This window comes from Phacochoerus africanus, chromosome 8 (assembly GCF_016906955.1).
Source record: "Phacochoerus africanus isolate WHEZ1 chromosome 8, ROS_Pafr_v1, whole genome shotgun sequence".
Lineage (NCBI taxonomy): Eukaryota > Metazoa > Chordata > Mammalia > Artiodactyla > Suidae > Phacochoerus > Phacochoerus africanus.
In genome coordinates this window covers 74,862,694-74,880,079 of record NC_062551.1, presented here as the reverse complement: position 1 = coordinate 74,880,079, position 17,386 = coordinate 74,862,694, and the positions used below count along the sequence as shown (strand labels likewise).

Sequence of the window (17,386 nt, the reverse complement as noted above, 5' to 3'; positions counted from 1 at the left end):
TGGCCTAGGCCAACAGCTGCAGCTCTGATTCGACCCCTAGCTTGGGAGCCTCCATATGCCACAGGTGCAGCCGTAAAAAGAAAAGAAAAAAAAAAAAAAAAGACCCGCTGGGGAACCCGCTTTTTTCCCTGCAAGGAGGGTGGCCATGAGGAACAGTGGGACATCAGGGGCCCAGCCTGCAGTGCCCACATGACCATTAGAAGGCCCCAAGAGCTCACTCAGGGCCAGTGCAGAGTAGGCGCTAAGGTGCCAAGTCCCTTAGAGCTGAGATAAGGAACAAACTGGGACTCTGGGAATCAACTTTATTTTTTTTTTCCTCAGGAGCCTCTGGTTGGGAGTCATACAAGCCCCAGAGAGCACCTGTGCCTGCCCTTGGCGACAGCATATACCAATCTCTGCATTCATGAATCTGAGGAACTTGCCTTGAACACCCAGCATGTACTGGTTTTCCGCTGTCTTGCATTCTGAGCTCTGTCCAGGGTGGGATATGCTCTTCAAGGCATGTAGCACTTGTCCCAGCAAAGATGGGACACGGTGACTACGGGGCCCTCTTCAGTGCTGGGTTAGCTGCCTGCTTCGCCAGGGAGTTGAGCAGGGCTGGGATGGGGGGGGGGGGTGTTGTGATGCAGGGAGAGAGGCAGGGGTCTCTGCCCAGTCTCCTTCACCAGGGCAGCGGGGGGTCCCATATCATCTTGCCAGGCCGGCTTACTTTGGGGCTGGAGGGTTTGTTAGGCTGGAAATCACTTTCTCCAACTAGAAAAGAGAAAGAGGGATTATCTGGAAGGAGATGTAGAGAAGAGTGAAAGTGAAGGCTCCAGGGGAGTTTGACTCCCCTAAGGGTTGATTCTGGAGTGAATTTTAGAGCTGGTGCCTCCCTATTGCACAAATGGGAACACTGAGGCCCAGAGAAGGGCAGTGCCGGCCACTAACCACAAAATAAGGTAGGGATAATTGGGACCAGTGGCTGACCACCCTGGGCCAGGAAATAGGGCTCATCAGAATCCCACGAGGCCCCTCCAGTTTTGGATGGGAGGATATCAGTGCCCCCCACCTCCCCAGCCTGCTTGAGCATGGCTCCTCCCCTTTGCTCCACCCTCGATACCCTGGTACCTCCACCCAAGACACGAAGCCCACAGCTTGGCCCTGAGATGTCACGAAGAGGGACTGAAGGTTCAACAGCTCGAAGAGGTTGTGTGCCTGGAGGAGGGGTGGTTAGGAAACACTGGGGGACAGATGGCACCCACCTCACCCCTCTGACTTCATTTTCTCCCTAGCTGGGAGCTTTGAGCAGAGGGGAAGACCCTGGCCAGGCCCTGTCCCACTGGTGCCCGTTCCCGTTGTTTCTCAGCCTGGGAGAGCTGGACAGCTGTGACCGTGGGAGACAAAAGACCTAGGCCTGCAATCTCAAATATCACCACTAGAGGTCCCCAGAATCCACACAAGGGACTAGTGGAAAGACCCGGTTATTCAGCCTCATCCAGCATCATCCCCGGACGGGCACAGAGGGACTGGAGCCAGAAGTAGGTCCCCAACCCGCTTCTCTCCCTCCATGACCCCGTGTACCAGCTTCTGTGCTTGCAGGGGGGAGAGAATCAGCATTCACTGTGATTAATTTGCTCAAGATCACACAGGCAAAGTGCAGTGGACCTGAAATTGAAATCCATGTGTGCCTTCATGCAGACAAACTTTTTGTTTGTTTTTAAACCTGCAGCATATGGAAGTTCCTGGGCTAGGGGTTGAATTGGAGCTGAAGCTGCAGGCCTATGCCACAGCCATAGCAACAACAACCAGAATCTGAGCAGCATCTGTGACGTGGCCCAGATCAACGCCAGATCCTTAGCCCACTGAGAGAAGCCAGGGATTGAACCCACATCATCACCAACACTATGTCGGATTCTTAACCTGGTGAGCCACAATGGGCATTCCACAAAGACATACTTTTTTTTTTTTTGTCTTTCTAGGGCTGCCCCCACAACATATGGAGGTCCCCAGGCTAGGGGTCAAATGGGAACTGTAGCTGCCGGCCACAGCCACAGCCACAGCAACACCAGATCCAAGCTGCGTCTGAGATCTACACCACAGCTCCCAGCAACACCAGATCCTTAACACGCCGAGGGAGGTCAGGGATTGAACCTGTGTCCTCATGGATGCTAGTCTGATTCATTTCTGCTACGCTGTGACGGGAACTCCCCACAAAGACATAGTTTTAACCCCTGTATCTCTCCACCCAGACTTTTCCCTCCCTCTTCCCTAGTTTCCCCATCACCCAACAACCCTGAGACTGAGGGACCAGAGAGGGCAGGAACCGTTTTGCCCATCCCACAGGTGAGGAAGCAGACACAGGAGGAAGAGAGAGCCGCAGGGCAGGTGGAGGAAGCTGGAGCCAACTCTCCCCATGTTTCCCTCAGGCTCCTCCCTCTACCCCAGGGTCCCTATCTTCCCAAAGCTTGGATTTCCCCCATTACCTGGTGCAGGGAGGTCTCCGGGGACAGCTTCAGGGTCACTGGCTCCGTGGGGCAGCCCTCAGCCAAGATGTCCTGGAGACACCGCTGGAGGTGGGGGAAAGGCCATGGGGGTCCGGGCCAGCCTCCCCCTTCCGCGGGCTGCCCCCTCTCAAACCTCATCTCCCACGGGCGATAAGCTGGCCACTCCGCGTACAGCCCTCTGACGCCCTGCCCCCTTCCCATGCCCCATGTGCGCACTCACCTGCTGTCCTGCAGCCCAGGAGGGTGGCTCAGCCTGCAGTGCCTGTATCAGGTGTGCCCTTCGCACGGTGCCCACCAGGATCTGAGACTCTGGACAAGTGGTGGTGGTGGGGGGAGAACCTCATTATGCAAAAGGAACTTCAGTTTACTGGGCGTTGATGACTGTGCTGGGTGTTCTTATGGGACTCTCAGGAACGTACAGCAGCTTATGGGTCAGGAAGTATTATCACCCATTTTCCAGAAAAGGAAACAGGATCTGAGGCACAGAGAGGTTAGTTGTCTTGCCCAAGGTCACTCAGCTTCTGACCTGGAGGAGCGGAAGCTGAGGGAAGCTGGGTAAAGCTGCCAGGGGACAGGGAGGTCACTGGCTCCGTGGGGCAGCCCTCAGCCAAGATGTCCTGGAGACACCACTGGAGGTGGGGGAAAGGCCCACCTGCACACCCTGTGACGCCCTGTGGGGCAGGGCCTCATGCCAGGAGCAGGTCGGGGACACTTGCATGAAGATGTCTGTGGCTGGGCTCTCCCCTCATTTCCTATAAGGAGTTCTGCATCTTGGCTCCACCAGTGAAGACATGAACCCGGAAGGCCCCCGTGTTCTGAGGTCCTCCTGTCTTTGCTGGGGCCTTGGCAAGCTTCACTACAGTCTGTCACTGGAGTTTGCAGGTATTTGTTTTTGAGAACAGCCTGAGAGTTTTGCTTCTTCTCCAATAAAAACTTTACAGGAGTTCTCACTGGGGCTCAGTGGTAACAAACTGAACTAGCATTCATGAGGATTCAGGTTCAATCCCTGAACTCACTCAATGGGTTAAGGATCCAGCGTTGCTGTGAGCTGTGGTGTAGGTCACAGACATGGCTCGAATTGGGCGTTGCTGTGGCTGTGGTATAGGCCAGCAGCTACAGCTCTGATTAGATCCCCATCCTGGGAAATCCCATATTCTGCAGGTGCAGCCCTAAAAAGCCAAAAAAAAAAAAAAAAAAGGAGTTCCTGTCATGGTGCAGTGGAAACGAATCTGATTAGGAACCATGAGGTTATGGGTTTGATCCCTGGTCTCACTCAGTAGGTTGAGGATCTGGTGTTGTCATGAGCTGTGGTGTAGGTCGCAGACATGGCTCAGATCCTGAGTTGCTGTGGCTCTGGCATGGCTAGTGGCTACAGCTCCGATTGGACCCCTAGCCTGGGAAACTCCATATGCCTCTGGTGCAGCCCTAAAAAGAAAAGGAAAAAAAAAAAAAAAAAGCTTTACAACTAGACATACAAATGCTTCCCCTTTAAGAAAAGGGGGAGAGTTTCCACTGTGGCACAATGAGTTAAGGATCAGCGTTGCTGAAGCTGTGGCAAAGGTCACAGTTTCTTGAGGGGTCATCCATGTACATGTATTTTCAAATGAGATATTTGCTGTGTTCTATGAGATAATGTTACAGGTGTCCCAATTTGGATGGGGAGAAGGGCTTGGCATTTGGGATGAGAACCTCCGACAACTATATTCCCTATTTTCCAGATGAGGCAACTGCAATTTATAAGAGCTTAAGGGCTTTATCTATGGTTCTGCTGCTCATAAACAGCTTTATGCCTCTTGGGGTACATATGGGGATGACCCACACGGTTGTGCAGGTTGCTCACTGTGTAAGAGATTTGCCCAAAGGACAAGAGGGGACCAAAACCCAGCTGTGCTTTGCTTGCCAAGTATGCACCTTGTTTCATTTGCGCAAAGGGGACATATGGGCTGACCATGGCTCTGAGTGGACATGGCTGTCCCCTTCCCACCCCGAGCTTATCTTTCCCACTCATACTGTACTTTTTCTAGAGAGAAAGGAGGCTCTAGCTAGGTCTTCCCCTAAGATTCAGCTTATGTGTCTTTTAACGAGGGCCTCCATTCTGAGACACCCTAGTAGGGTTCCTGTTATCCCACCCCCTCTCCCAGGCACACCAGGCCTGATTTCTAGAATTCATGGAGTGCTTTACAAGCCTCCTCTCACACCATTGAGACATGTCAAACACCCCAAGGTAGGGTGGTTTGTTTTGTTTTTTGGGCTTTTTTGGGGTTTTTTTTAGAGCCACACTTGCAGCATATGGAAGTTCCCAGACTAAGGGTTGAATCGGAGCTGTAGCTGCCAGCCTACACCACAGCCACAGCCACTCAGGATCTGAGCCATGTCTTCAACCTACACCACAGCTCACGGCAACGCCGGATCCTTAACCCACTGAGCAAGGCCAGGGATTGAACCCGCAACCTCATGGTTCCTAGTCGGATTCATTAACCACTGAGCCACAACAGGAACTCCTCCAGGGTGGTTCTTTCTCTACCAGTGAGGAAACTGAGGCCTAGAGAGGAGAAGCGACTTGCCCAAGGTCACACAGTGGCAGTGCCTGGATTTGGATGCTGGTGCCCCACAGGCCCAACGCCCTGCTGGCCCTCTCCTGGGCCTGACCCTCCCTGGTCCCAGGGTGAGATGGCAGGAATCCCCCTCCCCAGTCACGCTCCCCCCTCCTGCGGGCACCTGTGCTCTCCACCAGGGGGTACTCAGCCGTGTCTGTGGACGTCACGACCTTGACCACCTCCTCCTGTGGTGTGTCCTTGGCCAGCGTGGCGATGGCACCGTTCATGAAGTGCCCCACGATTACCTGGTGAGAGCTGGAGGCACAGGGATGCTCCCATCAGATTCCGCACCAGGGCTTTATCCAAACCCCAGGACGAGGCAGGGGTACCCAGGGGAAGTTTGCCAGTCCTCCAGTGTGGGCAGGGACTGAGAGAGTCCTTGGATGAACAAATCCTAGCGCCCCAAGGTGGGATGGAACCTACAGACCAGCTCATCCATGACCTGGCTCTGAATTCTCAGCCCCTAATCCCCTGCCCGTGCCCCAGCCCCCCACCTCCCCAGACCAGCTCCACTTTGGTCTATTTTATCCAGAAGCCATCTCTGGAGAATTTCATTTGAAGAAAAGTTTCATGGAAAAAAGGGAAGAAAAAAAAAGCTTTAAAGTCTGAAAATCACGAATAAGCACCCACATTTAACAGACGGGGAAACTGAGTCTTGAGAAAGCGGCAGTTTGCACGTCTGGAGCTGGGCCTTGGACCCAGGACCCTCAGAGCCTCTTGGTCTTGCTTCTCTGGGGACAGGGGCTGCTTTGGCCCCTGTCTCAAAGTTCGTTTCCATTCTAGTAGGCCAGTCCCCTCCTCTAGCTCCCAACACCCCAGAGAAACAGCAAAGCAGGAGTGGGGGAGGGGTGGGGACCTCTCAGAGCTGGTTCTGACTCTGTGTGACCTGGAACCAACAAATGGGCGATATCTGTCCTCCAGTCGTGAAGACAGATGGATGACCAGTAAGACACTGAGGCTCGGGAGGCCAAGGACTCACCCAAGGTCACACGGGGAGCTGGAGTGAATGGAGGCTAGATAGAGAGCAGCTGTGGGTCAGCCCCTCCCACACCCACCCATGTCCAAGGTCAGCCCACCCGGACACCATCACCTCGGTCAGCCAGTCCAAGTAGGCACTGCTCACCTGATGTTTCGGCCCCGGATCCATGGAAGGTATGGCAGCTTCTTGACAATGATGGTGCCATCATAGAAGGAGGGCTGGCAGCTCTGGGCAATGGCATTGGCCATCAGCACTGCCATCAGCACAGGCAGGGCGTGCACAATCTGGCCAGTCAGCTCGAAGGCCAGCAATGCCGTGGAGATGGTGTGGGTCACAGCCCCCGAGAAAGCCGCAGCCCCTGCAGGGGCAGAACCAGGGAGAGGGGCTCAGGCCAGGGGACAGCTTCATGCAAAGGGCAAGGCCACAGTTTAGGGTGGGAACTATCCAGAGGCCACAGGTTAACCATTGTTGGAAGTTCCTGGATGCCTGGGCTTGGTAAGGGGAAGGGGGCATCAGGGACAAGGCAGGAGATAGAAAGGGTAAGGGGGACTTAGGGGGAGGGGCTCGGGGTGGGGTGGGGCTCACTGGGAGGCTAATGACCTCCCTATGCCCTACAGAACTACTGGCTGATTCTCCAGGTCCAGCCCAGCCCCATAGCGTCTGCCCACCTGGTGGGAACCCGGTCTACTCACCTGCCAGGGCATAACCCCCAGGCATGATGGGGTTGGTGACCCCTCCAGCTATGATGCCCTCTGGGAAGGCAACAGAGAGGGCCTCTCCTATGAGGCGCCCGATGGCAGCTCCTGCCACAGACTTAGGGTGAGGACAGGAAGCTGGGCTGACCAGGTCCCCATAGCCCTCTGTCATGGGGGACCAACTTAAGTACCACCCTGGGATAGGGGGTAGACCAGGAGCCATGGCCCTGTCCCAGTAACCCTGAACCTCTCAGATCTCAAGACCCCAGACTCACCGAAGATAAATATGGGCATGAAGTACCCGGCAGGAATGGGGATTGTGGTGGCCAGAATCAGCATCCAGAACTGTGGGTGGTGGGAACCCAGAGCACGGAGGTTAGAGGCAGCCGGACAAGAGTGGGCAAGAAAGGGACGGGACAGGGGACAGGAGGGTTCCCAGGGAGAAGGAGGGTGTCCGGGCACATGCCCATTCCATCTGGTGGGAGGGAAGGCGTGACCTGGGGAAGGAACCTCACCTTAACAAAGTGCCTATTGTGTGCCTGGCACCGTGCCTGGGACTTTCCTTTCTTCCCTCTCAACCTACCTTGGATGTAGGCACAGTAACTACCCCATTTTATCTTTTTGTTGTTGTGGTCTGTTTGGGGCCGCCCCCGAGTCATATGGAAGTTCCCAGGCAAGGGGTCGAATCTGAGGTGTAGCCAGCCTATACCACAGCCACAGCAATGTGGGATCCAAGCCATATCTGCAACCTGCAACACAGCTCACGGCAACACTGGGTTCTTAACCCACTGAGCGAGGCCAGGGATCGAACCTGCGTCCTCATGGATGCTAGTCAGGTTCACTTCTGCTGAGCCATGACGGGAACTCCTACCCCATTTGAAAGATGAGGAAACCAAGGCTCAGAGAGAGCTGATGCAACTTGCTCAGGACCACACAGTGGCAGAGGACAGAGGCAGGTGCGACAATCCCTGGGGACATGCCCTTGCCCCACCCACGGCTGGTCTCGGCTCTGTGCACACCCCAGAGGGCCCCAAGGTGCCCACCTTCATAATCAGGAAGAAGGAGAGGGTCCCCAAAACGGTGAACGGTGGGTGGTACCATTCAAACCACAGGTTCTGGGGGTCGGGCTCTGCAGGCCAGGCTGGGGACGCGTTCCGGGTCATCAGCGCCCAGGAGTTGTCGTCGAACAGTGAGTTCAGGTGCTCCCTCATGGACAGCTGAGGTGGGGCCAGGGCGGAGTTCTGCATGAGGGCCAGGCAGCAGTTCCCTGCCACCCCCTCGCTGCCGGACCCTGCCTCAAACCCTCCCCAGCCACTTCGGGTTGCGGGGAGACCCTGGGAAGGGCTCTGCCCCTCATGCAGCTACAAGTGCCTCATTGGTAAAATGTCACAAGCCATCCCCTTATAGGTATCCTGGGCATGACGGAAGATGACAATGGTCCCAAAGTGGACAAGGACTGGGCATTCCCCCTTCTGGCCGCCCCAGCTCAGCACCCCTTACCCGAGAAGCTATGAAGCGGCCCACGCCAGGGGGGTAGGTGATGGAGGCGAGGACCAAGGCTGCCAGAGCGGAATACAGAGGCTTGCTGTGGAAGGGGGGTGGGGGGTCAGCTCCAGGATGGGCCCTCCGCTTCCCCCACCCCAGGGAGGGGGAAGCAAGAGTAGGTCCCACCACCCTGGGGCTGACGCTGAGGCCTGAGCAGGGGGAGGAAGGACCAGAGCAGGGACGACGCGCGGCCGAGGGCCCCACACTGCTGGGGAACAAGGGGTGGAGCTGATGGGAGAGGTGGGGACAGGTGGGCTGCCCAGCCAGGCAGGTGGAGCCAGTGCAGCAGCCGGGGCAGAAGAGGGCTCTGAAATGCCAAGGCCAGGGGGCAGAGAAGATTGGGAGGTTAGGGGGCTCAGTTAGGGGGCTGGGTGAACTGGGGGTTCAGTGAGGGGGCAGGAGGTTAGTGAGGGAGTGAGGACTCAGGAGAGGGGGTGGTTGGTAGCCCAGGAAACTGGGGACACGGAGAGGCGTGTGAGGGAGGGGATGGGAGCTCCATTAAGTGAATGTGGGTGCAGAGGTTGGGGGCTCAGTAGGAGGATGGGGATACAGTCGGGGGTGCATCTCTCTATATAAGGCAGTTGTGGGCTCAGGAGGCTGAGTCTGGGGGGGGAGGATCTCCCTGAGGGGCCCCCAGCCCCTGTCCAGACCTGGTGGCCAGCAGTTTGGAGAGGAACCGATTGGTCTTAAGGAAACCAAGGAACGTTCGCTGACAGAAGAGGTAGGCACAGCTCACGATGCCACAGATGGCTCTGGGGGGGTGCAGAGGGAAGGTGAGTCCACAGCCCGCTGACCCCCTCCAGAACCAAGGACAGCAGTTCGGGCTAGGGGAGGCCCCCGAGGCACCCACTCACCCCAGCGCCACAAAAAAGAAGATTTCTGGCAGGTCGAAGGGGACATCCACCCGGAAACTGGTCTGGTAGAGGGGGGTGATCGTCTCTGGGGAAGGAGGGGCGGGAGGGACGAGGGACCACTCTCGTACCCCAGTTAAGCCCCAGGATTCAAATGAACAGGCAGGGGTGGAGGTGGTGCCAGGTCTGCTCCAGAATCTCCTTGTCCTGGCGTTCCTGGGCTGGGTCTACCTGGGCCTCCCTGGGTCTCCCTGGGTCTCCCTGGGTCTCCCTGGGTCTACCTGGGCCTCCCTCCTGAACAGCTGGACCGCTTCTATCCCCAAGGCTCCCATCCCTTATGCCTGATACAGGTCAGTTCCTTTCCACATGCCTAGAAGGAGGGGTTGGAGAGGAAGAAGAGAGGAGAGAGGGGAAAAGACGGGAGGGAGAAGGGGGGCAGGAGGCAGGGCCGGGCGCGGCTCACCCTGCTCGCTGTTGAAAACCGCCAGGAGGCGGAACATGAAGGCTCCACAGGTGGCCGCGAAGAAGCCCCTCCAGTAATCCCAGACGGAGAAGTGGGACGACATGACCTCCAGGCTGAACAGGACGCCTGGGGGTGACACTGAGCTCAGACAGCCCCCCGCCCGCATCCATCCGGGCGCCCCGACCCCTCGCGTCCTGCTCGCTTAGAGACCCAACAGACAGGGCCACCCCTTCTCCTCCGTCGTGAGCTGAAGCGAGGGGCGGGGAGGGGAGGGCGGGCGCCACCTGCCCAGGGCACACGCCTGTGAGCGCTCTTCCCGGCCACCTCGATCCTCACAACAGCCTGTGGGATGGGGACGATCACAATTCCCATGTCACCGATGAGGAGAGGAGTTCTGAGAGCTGAACTCACCAGCCCGGGGTTACACAGGGGCGTCTGTTTAATGTAACCGCGAAGCATCGGGACCCCCACCCCCACCGCCACCCCGAGGAGGCTCTGCCCTTCCGGAAAGACTGACGTTAAGGACCGGATTAGCCCCCCTCCTCGGGACCCCGCCTGGCGGTGGGCGCGGAGGGCTCACCGCTGAAGGGCGCCGAGAACACTGTGGCCACGCCCACCGCCGCCGCCGCCGCCAGCATTTCATTTTGCTTGATCTTGTTCTGGAGGGATCGGAGTTTCGGCTCAGAGCCAACCCCCGCCCTCCCCTTCGTCTCATTCCTCCGGGGTGGGGGGTGGGGCGCGGGGGGCCTGAGCCCCTTACCTCCGACTCCCCAATGGTTTTGGTGCGCACGCGGCCCAGGTAGGCAGCGATCATCACGGACAGGTGCACGAAGGGGCCCTGACAGGGGAGGTGTGGGCACAGGGCACAGGGTCACCCCTTGGGGAGAGCTGGAGCCCTTCCTCCCCCTCCTCCCCTTCCTCCCCCTCCTTCCTCTCCTGCCCCTCCTTCTCCTCCTCTCCCCTTCCCCCTGGGGCCCAGGGTTGGGAGGCAGAGGGAACCTCATCCAGAGACAGTGTGGCTGCCCCCCTCACCCCATCTCCCCAGCTCACTTGTCTCACTGCGGGGGAGGTATCCTGCCTCCTCCCCATGACTGAGCCCCCCACAAAGGCAGGCATGGCCTGAGTCCCACTGACCCTGCTTTGGAGGGGTGATGGGGAAACAGCAGGCAGGGTGGGGTGGGATAGGGAGCTCTCACACCGCCCATACCACTTTGCCCAGGAAGATGGTGCTGCCTGCGGCCAGGGTGCAGGTGAGGCCCACCACCTTGGCCCCGAAATTCTTGATATCCAGGTAGTCCTCCAAGACCACGCCCGACAGGATGGTCTTCAGCTCCGGAATTCCAGAACCTTGGCAGGGAAAGATGGTCAGGGGACAAGGGGAAGGACAAGTTCTAGATCAACCCTTCGAGCATCCCCTGCACAGGGGTTTGCAGCATGATCTTGTCAGGACCCCTAAACCCTCTGAGGTAGGATTTGTGAACCCATTTTACAGATGAGGAAGCTGAGGTTCAGAGAGGGAATGGGAATTGCCCACCTTCTTCCAGCTGGGCCTGGCAGACAGCTGTGGTGGGATGGAGGGACCTAGGAGAGAATCTCAGGCCACCTGGACACCCCTGCACCTCCCCTCTGCTGGCCTGGAGCTGAAGGCAGAGTTGCGCCCTGGGAGACACGTGCCCCTCTGTGTGCCCCTCCCTGGGGAGCCTTGGCACTGGCCCAGAGGAGCCCTCAGAAAGGGAGCAGACCCAGCAGTGACCCAAGAGGCAAGACCTGGCCTTCTCACCGTGTGGCTTTGGGCAGATGACATGGCTCCTCTGAGCCTGGCTTCTCTGGCTGTGAAGCAGGGTCACTGCTGCCTGCGTCCCCCCTCAGGAGCCCCGGGGCATAGAAAAAGGCTTTGACCCAGGGGCATATGGGGCAAGTCACACAGGCAGACAGCGTTGTGAGTGGACTCACCTCCAGAGAAAGGCGTGATGCTCTGGGAAAAGCCCGAGGAGAAGGAGACCAGAGCCATGGGGTACACGGTCCAGGAGAGATACCGGAGTAGGTGGCTGTCCCCAATCTCCCGGTACAGCCACATGTGTGCTGGGGACAGCCTGGAGTCAGGAAGCCATCCACAGGCCCTGCAGCCCTCAAGCGCCCACTTACTGCCCAGGAGAGAGAGGCTTGGAGAGGCTCAGGGCCACCCTGTGAGTGGCAGGTTCCCAGGAGGAGGCAAGAATAGATGCTTGGATCCACCCATATCCCAGCTGTGTGACCTGTCGGCAAGTGACTCAATATCTCTGTGTCTGTCAAATGGGCCAGTGATGGTACCTCCCTCCCAGAGTCATTGTGAGAAAGTGCCTCCTCGGGTGATGCCTGGTACCTAAGCAGGTCCTCGTGATGGGACCTGAGGGAGCCTCCCAGAGAAGGGCTCTTAGACCCATCCTGCCCCATGCCCCCTCTTCCAGGGAGACCTCAGGGTGGAAGGAGCCGGCTGAAGCATGGAGAAAGTTCTAGACCAGTGCCCTCCCCCAAAGATACTGAGCTGAGAGAAGGGAGGGAGGAGGAGGAGCAGGGATGGTAGGAAGAGGTGGGCTTGGGGCTCAGAGGAACAAGGGCTCTTGGGACACTTTGAGCTCCCTCACTGTGCAGATGAGGAGACTGGAGCCCAGAGAGGGGCAGGAGCCTGCCCAGAGTCACACAGCCAGTCAAAAGCAAAGCCAGGACCAGACCCAGTCCTCCTCCCCACAGAGAACCATCTCTCTCCCCACCACAATCCCGCTGCACCTGGCAGCCCGCCCGGCATCCCCAGAGCATGCTCGGAAGCCCTGAGTCCAGGGCAGGCATGCATGGCAGGGAGGGGTTACCTTGGACCACACGTCCGACAGCAAAGTCCATGGTGTAGCTGATCAGGGCCATGAGCACCCCGAGGATCATCAGGAAGTACCAGTCCTCACCCACGCGGAACAGCTTCAGCTTCAGCCACTCCAGGCCAACTGGGGCAGGGGCACTGAGTCTCACCCCGGGCCTGGTGGGGACCTAAGCAGCACCTGTCCTGGGGGCCTGCTCAGGCTCCGGCAGGGAGACAGGGCCTGTGTGGGGCTGGGGACAGGTGCCTGAATCCAAGGAAGCAGGGAAGGGGCTCTGCCTCGGGTGACCGACAGTAGGATTTGTGGCAAGTGAGCGTGGTGGCACAGTGGGTGCCAGGCCTGTTGGCCCCATCTGGAGGGGGCTTTGACCTTTCTGCCCTCCCCACCCTGCCCCTTGCTGAGGTTCATAAGGAAGAATGGAGACAGTGCTTTAGAAGCTGCACTTCTTTCAGTGTCTCTGCAGGGTCCACGGCTTAGAGGACATGAGTCTAGAGACTATTGTCCCAGGACGTACGGGGCTGTCTCAGTGTCAGACCAGAAAACACCCCCAGCCTAACCCTAGCAATGCCCCAGGCACAGTGATCAGATCTGGGGGCTGCATTCCCAGGGGCAGAAGGCAGACCTGCAGCACGTCTGCAGAGGCAGATGGATCCTCTCCCTCCCTGCGGCCCAGGAGACTCTGGGCAAGTGAAGGCGGGGTAGTGGGGGAGCTCTCAGGCCCCAGGGTGGGTGGGGAGGAGGGGGGCCTGGGGAGGATGAGGTCCCAAGGGGCCTTTGACAGGGAGAGGAAGGGAACCAAGCTCTCACCTCGGATGCCTCGGCGGATGCGGGGACAAGGGCCCCAGAGCTCCTGAAGAGTCACGGGGCTCCCCGAGGAGCCCTCACGAAGCCCTACCAGCTCCTCCATCAGGTCCCTGAGGGAACAGACAGACAGATGAACCCTTGGTGCGCTGCTCCAGGGCCCTTACCCTGCCACTGGGCCCTTCCAATAGCCACTTCCCAGAGAAGAAAGAGAGGTGGCATTTTGAAAGGGGACGTGAGTCTGGTGTGCCCTCATTCCTGAGGGGGTGTCCCCCAGGGCACTCATGTGTGAGTTAATGTTCAGGACGGTTCCTAGCTGTGTCCTCCTTGTCCCGGAGCAGATTAATCAAGACAGAACCCCAGGCTCAGAGCCCCCTTCTCCCTCCTGTGGCCACCACTCCTATCCTGCCCCGAAAGCTTGGCTGCTTCCCCTGCTCAGAACAGTCTCCTTGCCCAGGAGCGTCCGTGTCTCACTGGGGTCCCCATGGACCACTCTGACTCCCCCACCCATCCCTGAGCCTCTGCCCCCTCAGCTCAAGCTACAGAGTCAGGACAACCCCAGGCCCAGGAGAGCCTATGAGGGTCAAAAGGAGGTGCTGGCTCCCTGCCCCCCAGCCTCCTGCTCCTGCCTGCCCTGGTCTGGCCCTGGCAGGTTCCATCAAGTCCCTGGCCCAGCTCTGCACCTGGCGGCCCCTCACCTCGGTCAGTCTGCTCTGCTGTGGCCCCAGCCAGCCTTCCCCTGACAGAGACTCCTTTGCTGGCAGCTCAGGTGCACCTGGATAGGTGTGTGTTCTACCAATCAACATCCCGCCCCCCTCCCTCCTCCCGCCCCCCCCCCCACCCCAGGTTTACCCTGGCCATTAAGAATGTCCTTGACAAACCAACTGGAACTGCCCTGGCCAGCTGAGTGCTGCAGGCCAGAGCAGCCAGGAGGGACCCGGAGCAGGAGCTCCCCCGACCCGCCACGCAGAGGGGTGTGGCACCCGGCCGAGCTGCAGGAGCGGGTACACAGGGCCTGGGAGGGGGAAGCTCAGGACCCAGCAGGATGGTGATGGGTCATGTGCAGGGGTTGAAGGTCAGGGCCCTGGCTTCTCAGAGCTGGGCATGGGAGGGGTTTGAAAAAGCAGAGAAGGGAGAGGGGAGAAAGCAACAGAGCAGGAGGAAAGACTCAGAAGCGAGGGGTCTGATGTCATTAGCGCACCCTTGCTCTGTGACCAGATCTGTGATCAACGCTCCCCCAAATCAATGAGTGTTCGTGGGAACCTGTGGGTGGTATTAGCCTATTTTAAAGAAACAGGGTCTCAGAGAGGTGTCCAGGGTCAGAGCCTAAGGGATAAAACTGAAATTTCCACCCAGGTTTTTGATTCCAAAGCCCTCACACCACTCCAAGGTCCTGCCTTGATGACCCTTGGTGACCCTTTCTTGCTCTGAGGTGGGGAGGGGGTGACAAGCTGGAGCAGGGCAGGGAACTGGAGGGGATGGCTGGGAACTTAGACCAGATCCTCATGTCCAGACCCTCCAGTCTCAGAAAACTGCTTCTTAAACCCCAGCACCCAAGGGGCAGAGGCTCTGCTTGGGGCTGCCGGGTAAATGCCACAAACTGTCCCACCCCTACAGAGTGTGGGGACATGCACATTACATCTGAGACCCAGTTCATCCTCTCAGCATCCTTGTGGGTCAAGGATAGCACCACCATTTTGCAGATAATAAGTGGAGGATCAGAGAGGTACAGCCACTCATCTAAGGTCACACAGGAGAGGCTGTACCCAGACTTAGACTCTGTGGCTCTTCCTCCGCCCAGAACTCCTCCAGCTCCTGTGGCTTAATCATTCAGGGCAAGGGTTTGGGCACAAAGCAAAGGATTTGTGTCTCATGTCACTTTTAGTAGATTTGGGCAAGAGATCTGGGACAACTCCCGCCCCCCCCCCCCCCCCAGCAAAGCTCCCTTCTGAAAATCATGATGGCTCTTCAATGACTTGCTAAAATACCAAGACCTTGAGCCATTCTCTGCTCCTGGAGGTCAGGCTAACTCAGTCGAAAATAGTGAGAGGTTGGGGCGGGGGGCAGGGGGGGGGCTTGCTGCTCTGCCTGGACCTGGGCCCATTGTCACCATCATTACCCCAACCTTGTACAGTAGCAGGATAACTGGACGCCCTGTCGATATCCCAAACCCCAGTCTCTGGTCTGGCTCCAACTCACAGCTGGCATCAGCCAGCAGCCAGCACCGCAGGTCCACATCCTCATCTCCCAGCCCCGTGAGCATCAGGAAACTGGGAAGAGGGCAACAAAGGGACACGGTGCTGGTGACATGTCCCTCCTGAAGCCATTTTCCCCGCATGCCAGCCCCCAACTTCTCCCTCTTCTGCATCAAGCAGTGGAGGGTAAGGGCAGGCTGGATGCCAGAGCAGCTCTGCCACCCTCAACTGGTCCTTCACCACTCAGAGCCTCAGTTTCCTCTTCTGTCCAATAAGGGGAGCCCAAGAGCCACAGGGTGAGAGCCTATCTCTGCCACGTTCATCACGAGTCCCCCAGAGCCTAGAACAGAGCCCATAGGCACGTGCTGAGTGCTGAGTGGTTTCCAAAGCCTGGCCAGGGGGGCTGTTGAGTGGGGAGCTGAAGGGAGCAGATTCCTGGTCCCTTCCCAAGACCCCACGTCAGAATCCTGGGGGGTACATGTGAAGAGTCTGTGTGTGTTTGAAATTCCTCTAGGTGACTGGGATGCCCTGGCAGGTCTGGGATTGGATCGTCTTTGAAGCACCTTCTGTCCCTGGGATCTGAAGGGAAACTCATGCACAGGGACGGGGGAATGGCCTCTTTGACCTTTCAGGGTCCCTCCCGGTCACTGAAGCCAGTGGATCCAGTGCATGTATGGGCGACACTTTTGGGATGGGGGAGGGGAGGAATGGTGGGCGGGGGTGGGTAATGAGATCTGACGTCCAGGAGCAGTGACTCAGGCCCTCAGCATCGTGACCGTGTGTCTGCATTTAGCCACTGGCTCCTGTTTCCCTGGCGGGCGGCAGGCTTCTGGGACCCCACCCCCTCCACCACCCTCTCTCCATCTCACCTCAATGCTGGTAACTTCCTGGCAGCTCTCCTGGAAGCCCCCTTGGCCAGAATGGGTGACACAGGCCAGGCAGGAATCTCCACTGAGGGACAGACCCCTCTTGCTCCAGCTCCACCCTGGCCCCACCTCCTGGACCACCAGCGCCAGTAATTACCCCTGGAGATGGAGTTCTGTGGGAGCCAGAGAGAAGAGGGACACTCCCCCCTTCAGGGACCCCCAGTCTAATGGGGAGACAGGCAGGCCCCCACCCCAGGGAACTGCCAGTCTGACAGGGGAGAGGTCACGGCAGAGGACACAGGAAAACCACGCCACACTCAGGTGCCAGGCTGGGCAAACATCGCCAGTACGTCAGACATCTGGGCAGGACCCCCTGTGTGGGCTGAAGCCATCGGAGAGGCCTCCCTGGGGGAAGAGGAACCAGAGCTGATCTGGGGAGGAAGGGCAGGATTTGGAGAGAAGAGCAGAGACCCCACCCTGCAACCTGGGCGGCAGAGGCCCCAGGAACCTCCCAGAATAGCCCTCCCCCGCTTCACCCCTCTGGTCCTGCATGATGTCAATCCTGGCTCCACTGGTCCGTGGGTGGGCACAGAGGGGCTTCTCAGGGTGTTCCAGGCCAGCCAGGCTCTCTACATGAATATTCAGGTCACCCTGGCCTCCTGGAGGGTTTGGATCAAACACGTCTGTGTTCAAATCCCAGCTCTGCCCCTTACCCACGTGCAAGCCCCAGGCTCCCTGTGAGGCTCCATTTCCCTGTCTGTAAAATGGGAAGAAAGAACATCCCCTTCCCAAGAAGGGAGGGGATCAGATGAGGCCCTCCTGGAGCCTGGGCCCAGCAGGCACCTCAGGAGTCACAGCTGGAACCACTGTCTTGTGGGGGTCTCCTTCCCCTCTCTCTGCTGAAGCCCTGCCCCCTGCCACCCCTCGCATCTCCCCTGAGCTGGAGGTCAAGCGGACCATTCCTAGGAATGTAAGTTTTTAGGTTGCTACCAACCTTTACAGAACTCTCTGCTCTCCTCCTCTGGGTCCAGCCCAACCCCCAGCCCTGCCTGAGCTTTC

General features: G+C 58.3%; 1 protein-coding gene across 3 annotated transcripts; it reads right to left on the bottom strand.

The window, feature by feature from the left end:
* Positions 1-288: 288 nt before the first annotated feature.
* Positions 289-14,044, bottom strand: LOC125133649 (chloride channel protein ClC-Ka). Of its 3 annotated transcripts, XM_047792033.1 has the most exons (20): positions 13,965-14,044; positions 13,273-13,379; positions 12,463-12,591; positions 11,570-11,698; positions 10,824-10,963; positions 10,377-10,454; positions 10,197-10,275; positions 9,617-9,742; positions 9,157-9,241; positions 8,953-9,054; positions 8,258-8,342; positions 7,801-7,974; positions 7,033-7,102; positions 6,755-6,865; positions 6,207-6,420; positions 5,205-5,338; positions 2,707-2,795; positions 2,466-2,549; positions 1,111-1,197; positions 289-753 (listed from the first exon to the last, which is right to left on the bottom strand). In XM_047792033.1, exons 2-20 carry the CDS (start codon positions 13,370-13,372, stop codon positions 706-708), a joined length of 2,064 nt encoding a protein of 687 aa, XP_047647989.1. In that variant the 5' UTR covers positions 13,373-13,379; positions 13,965-14,044; the 3' UTR covers positions 289-705. The 3 variants fall into 3 exon arrangements, with proteins under 3 accessions (XP_047647989.1, XP_047647991.1, XP_047647992.1); XM_047792035.1 differs by lacking the exon at positions 1,111-1,197; XM_047792036.1 differs by lacking the exon at positions 6,755-6,865.
* Positions 14,045-17,386: the final 3,342 nt, after the last annotated feature.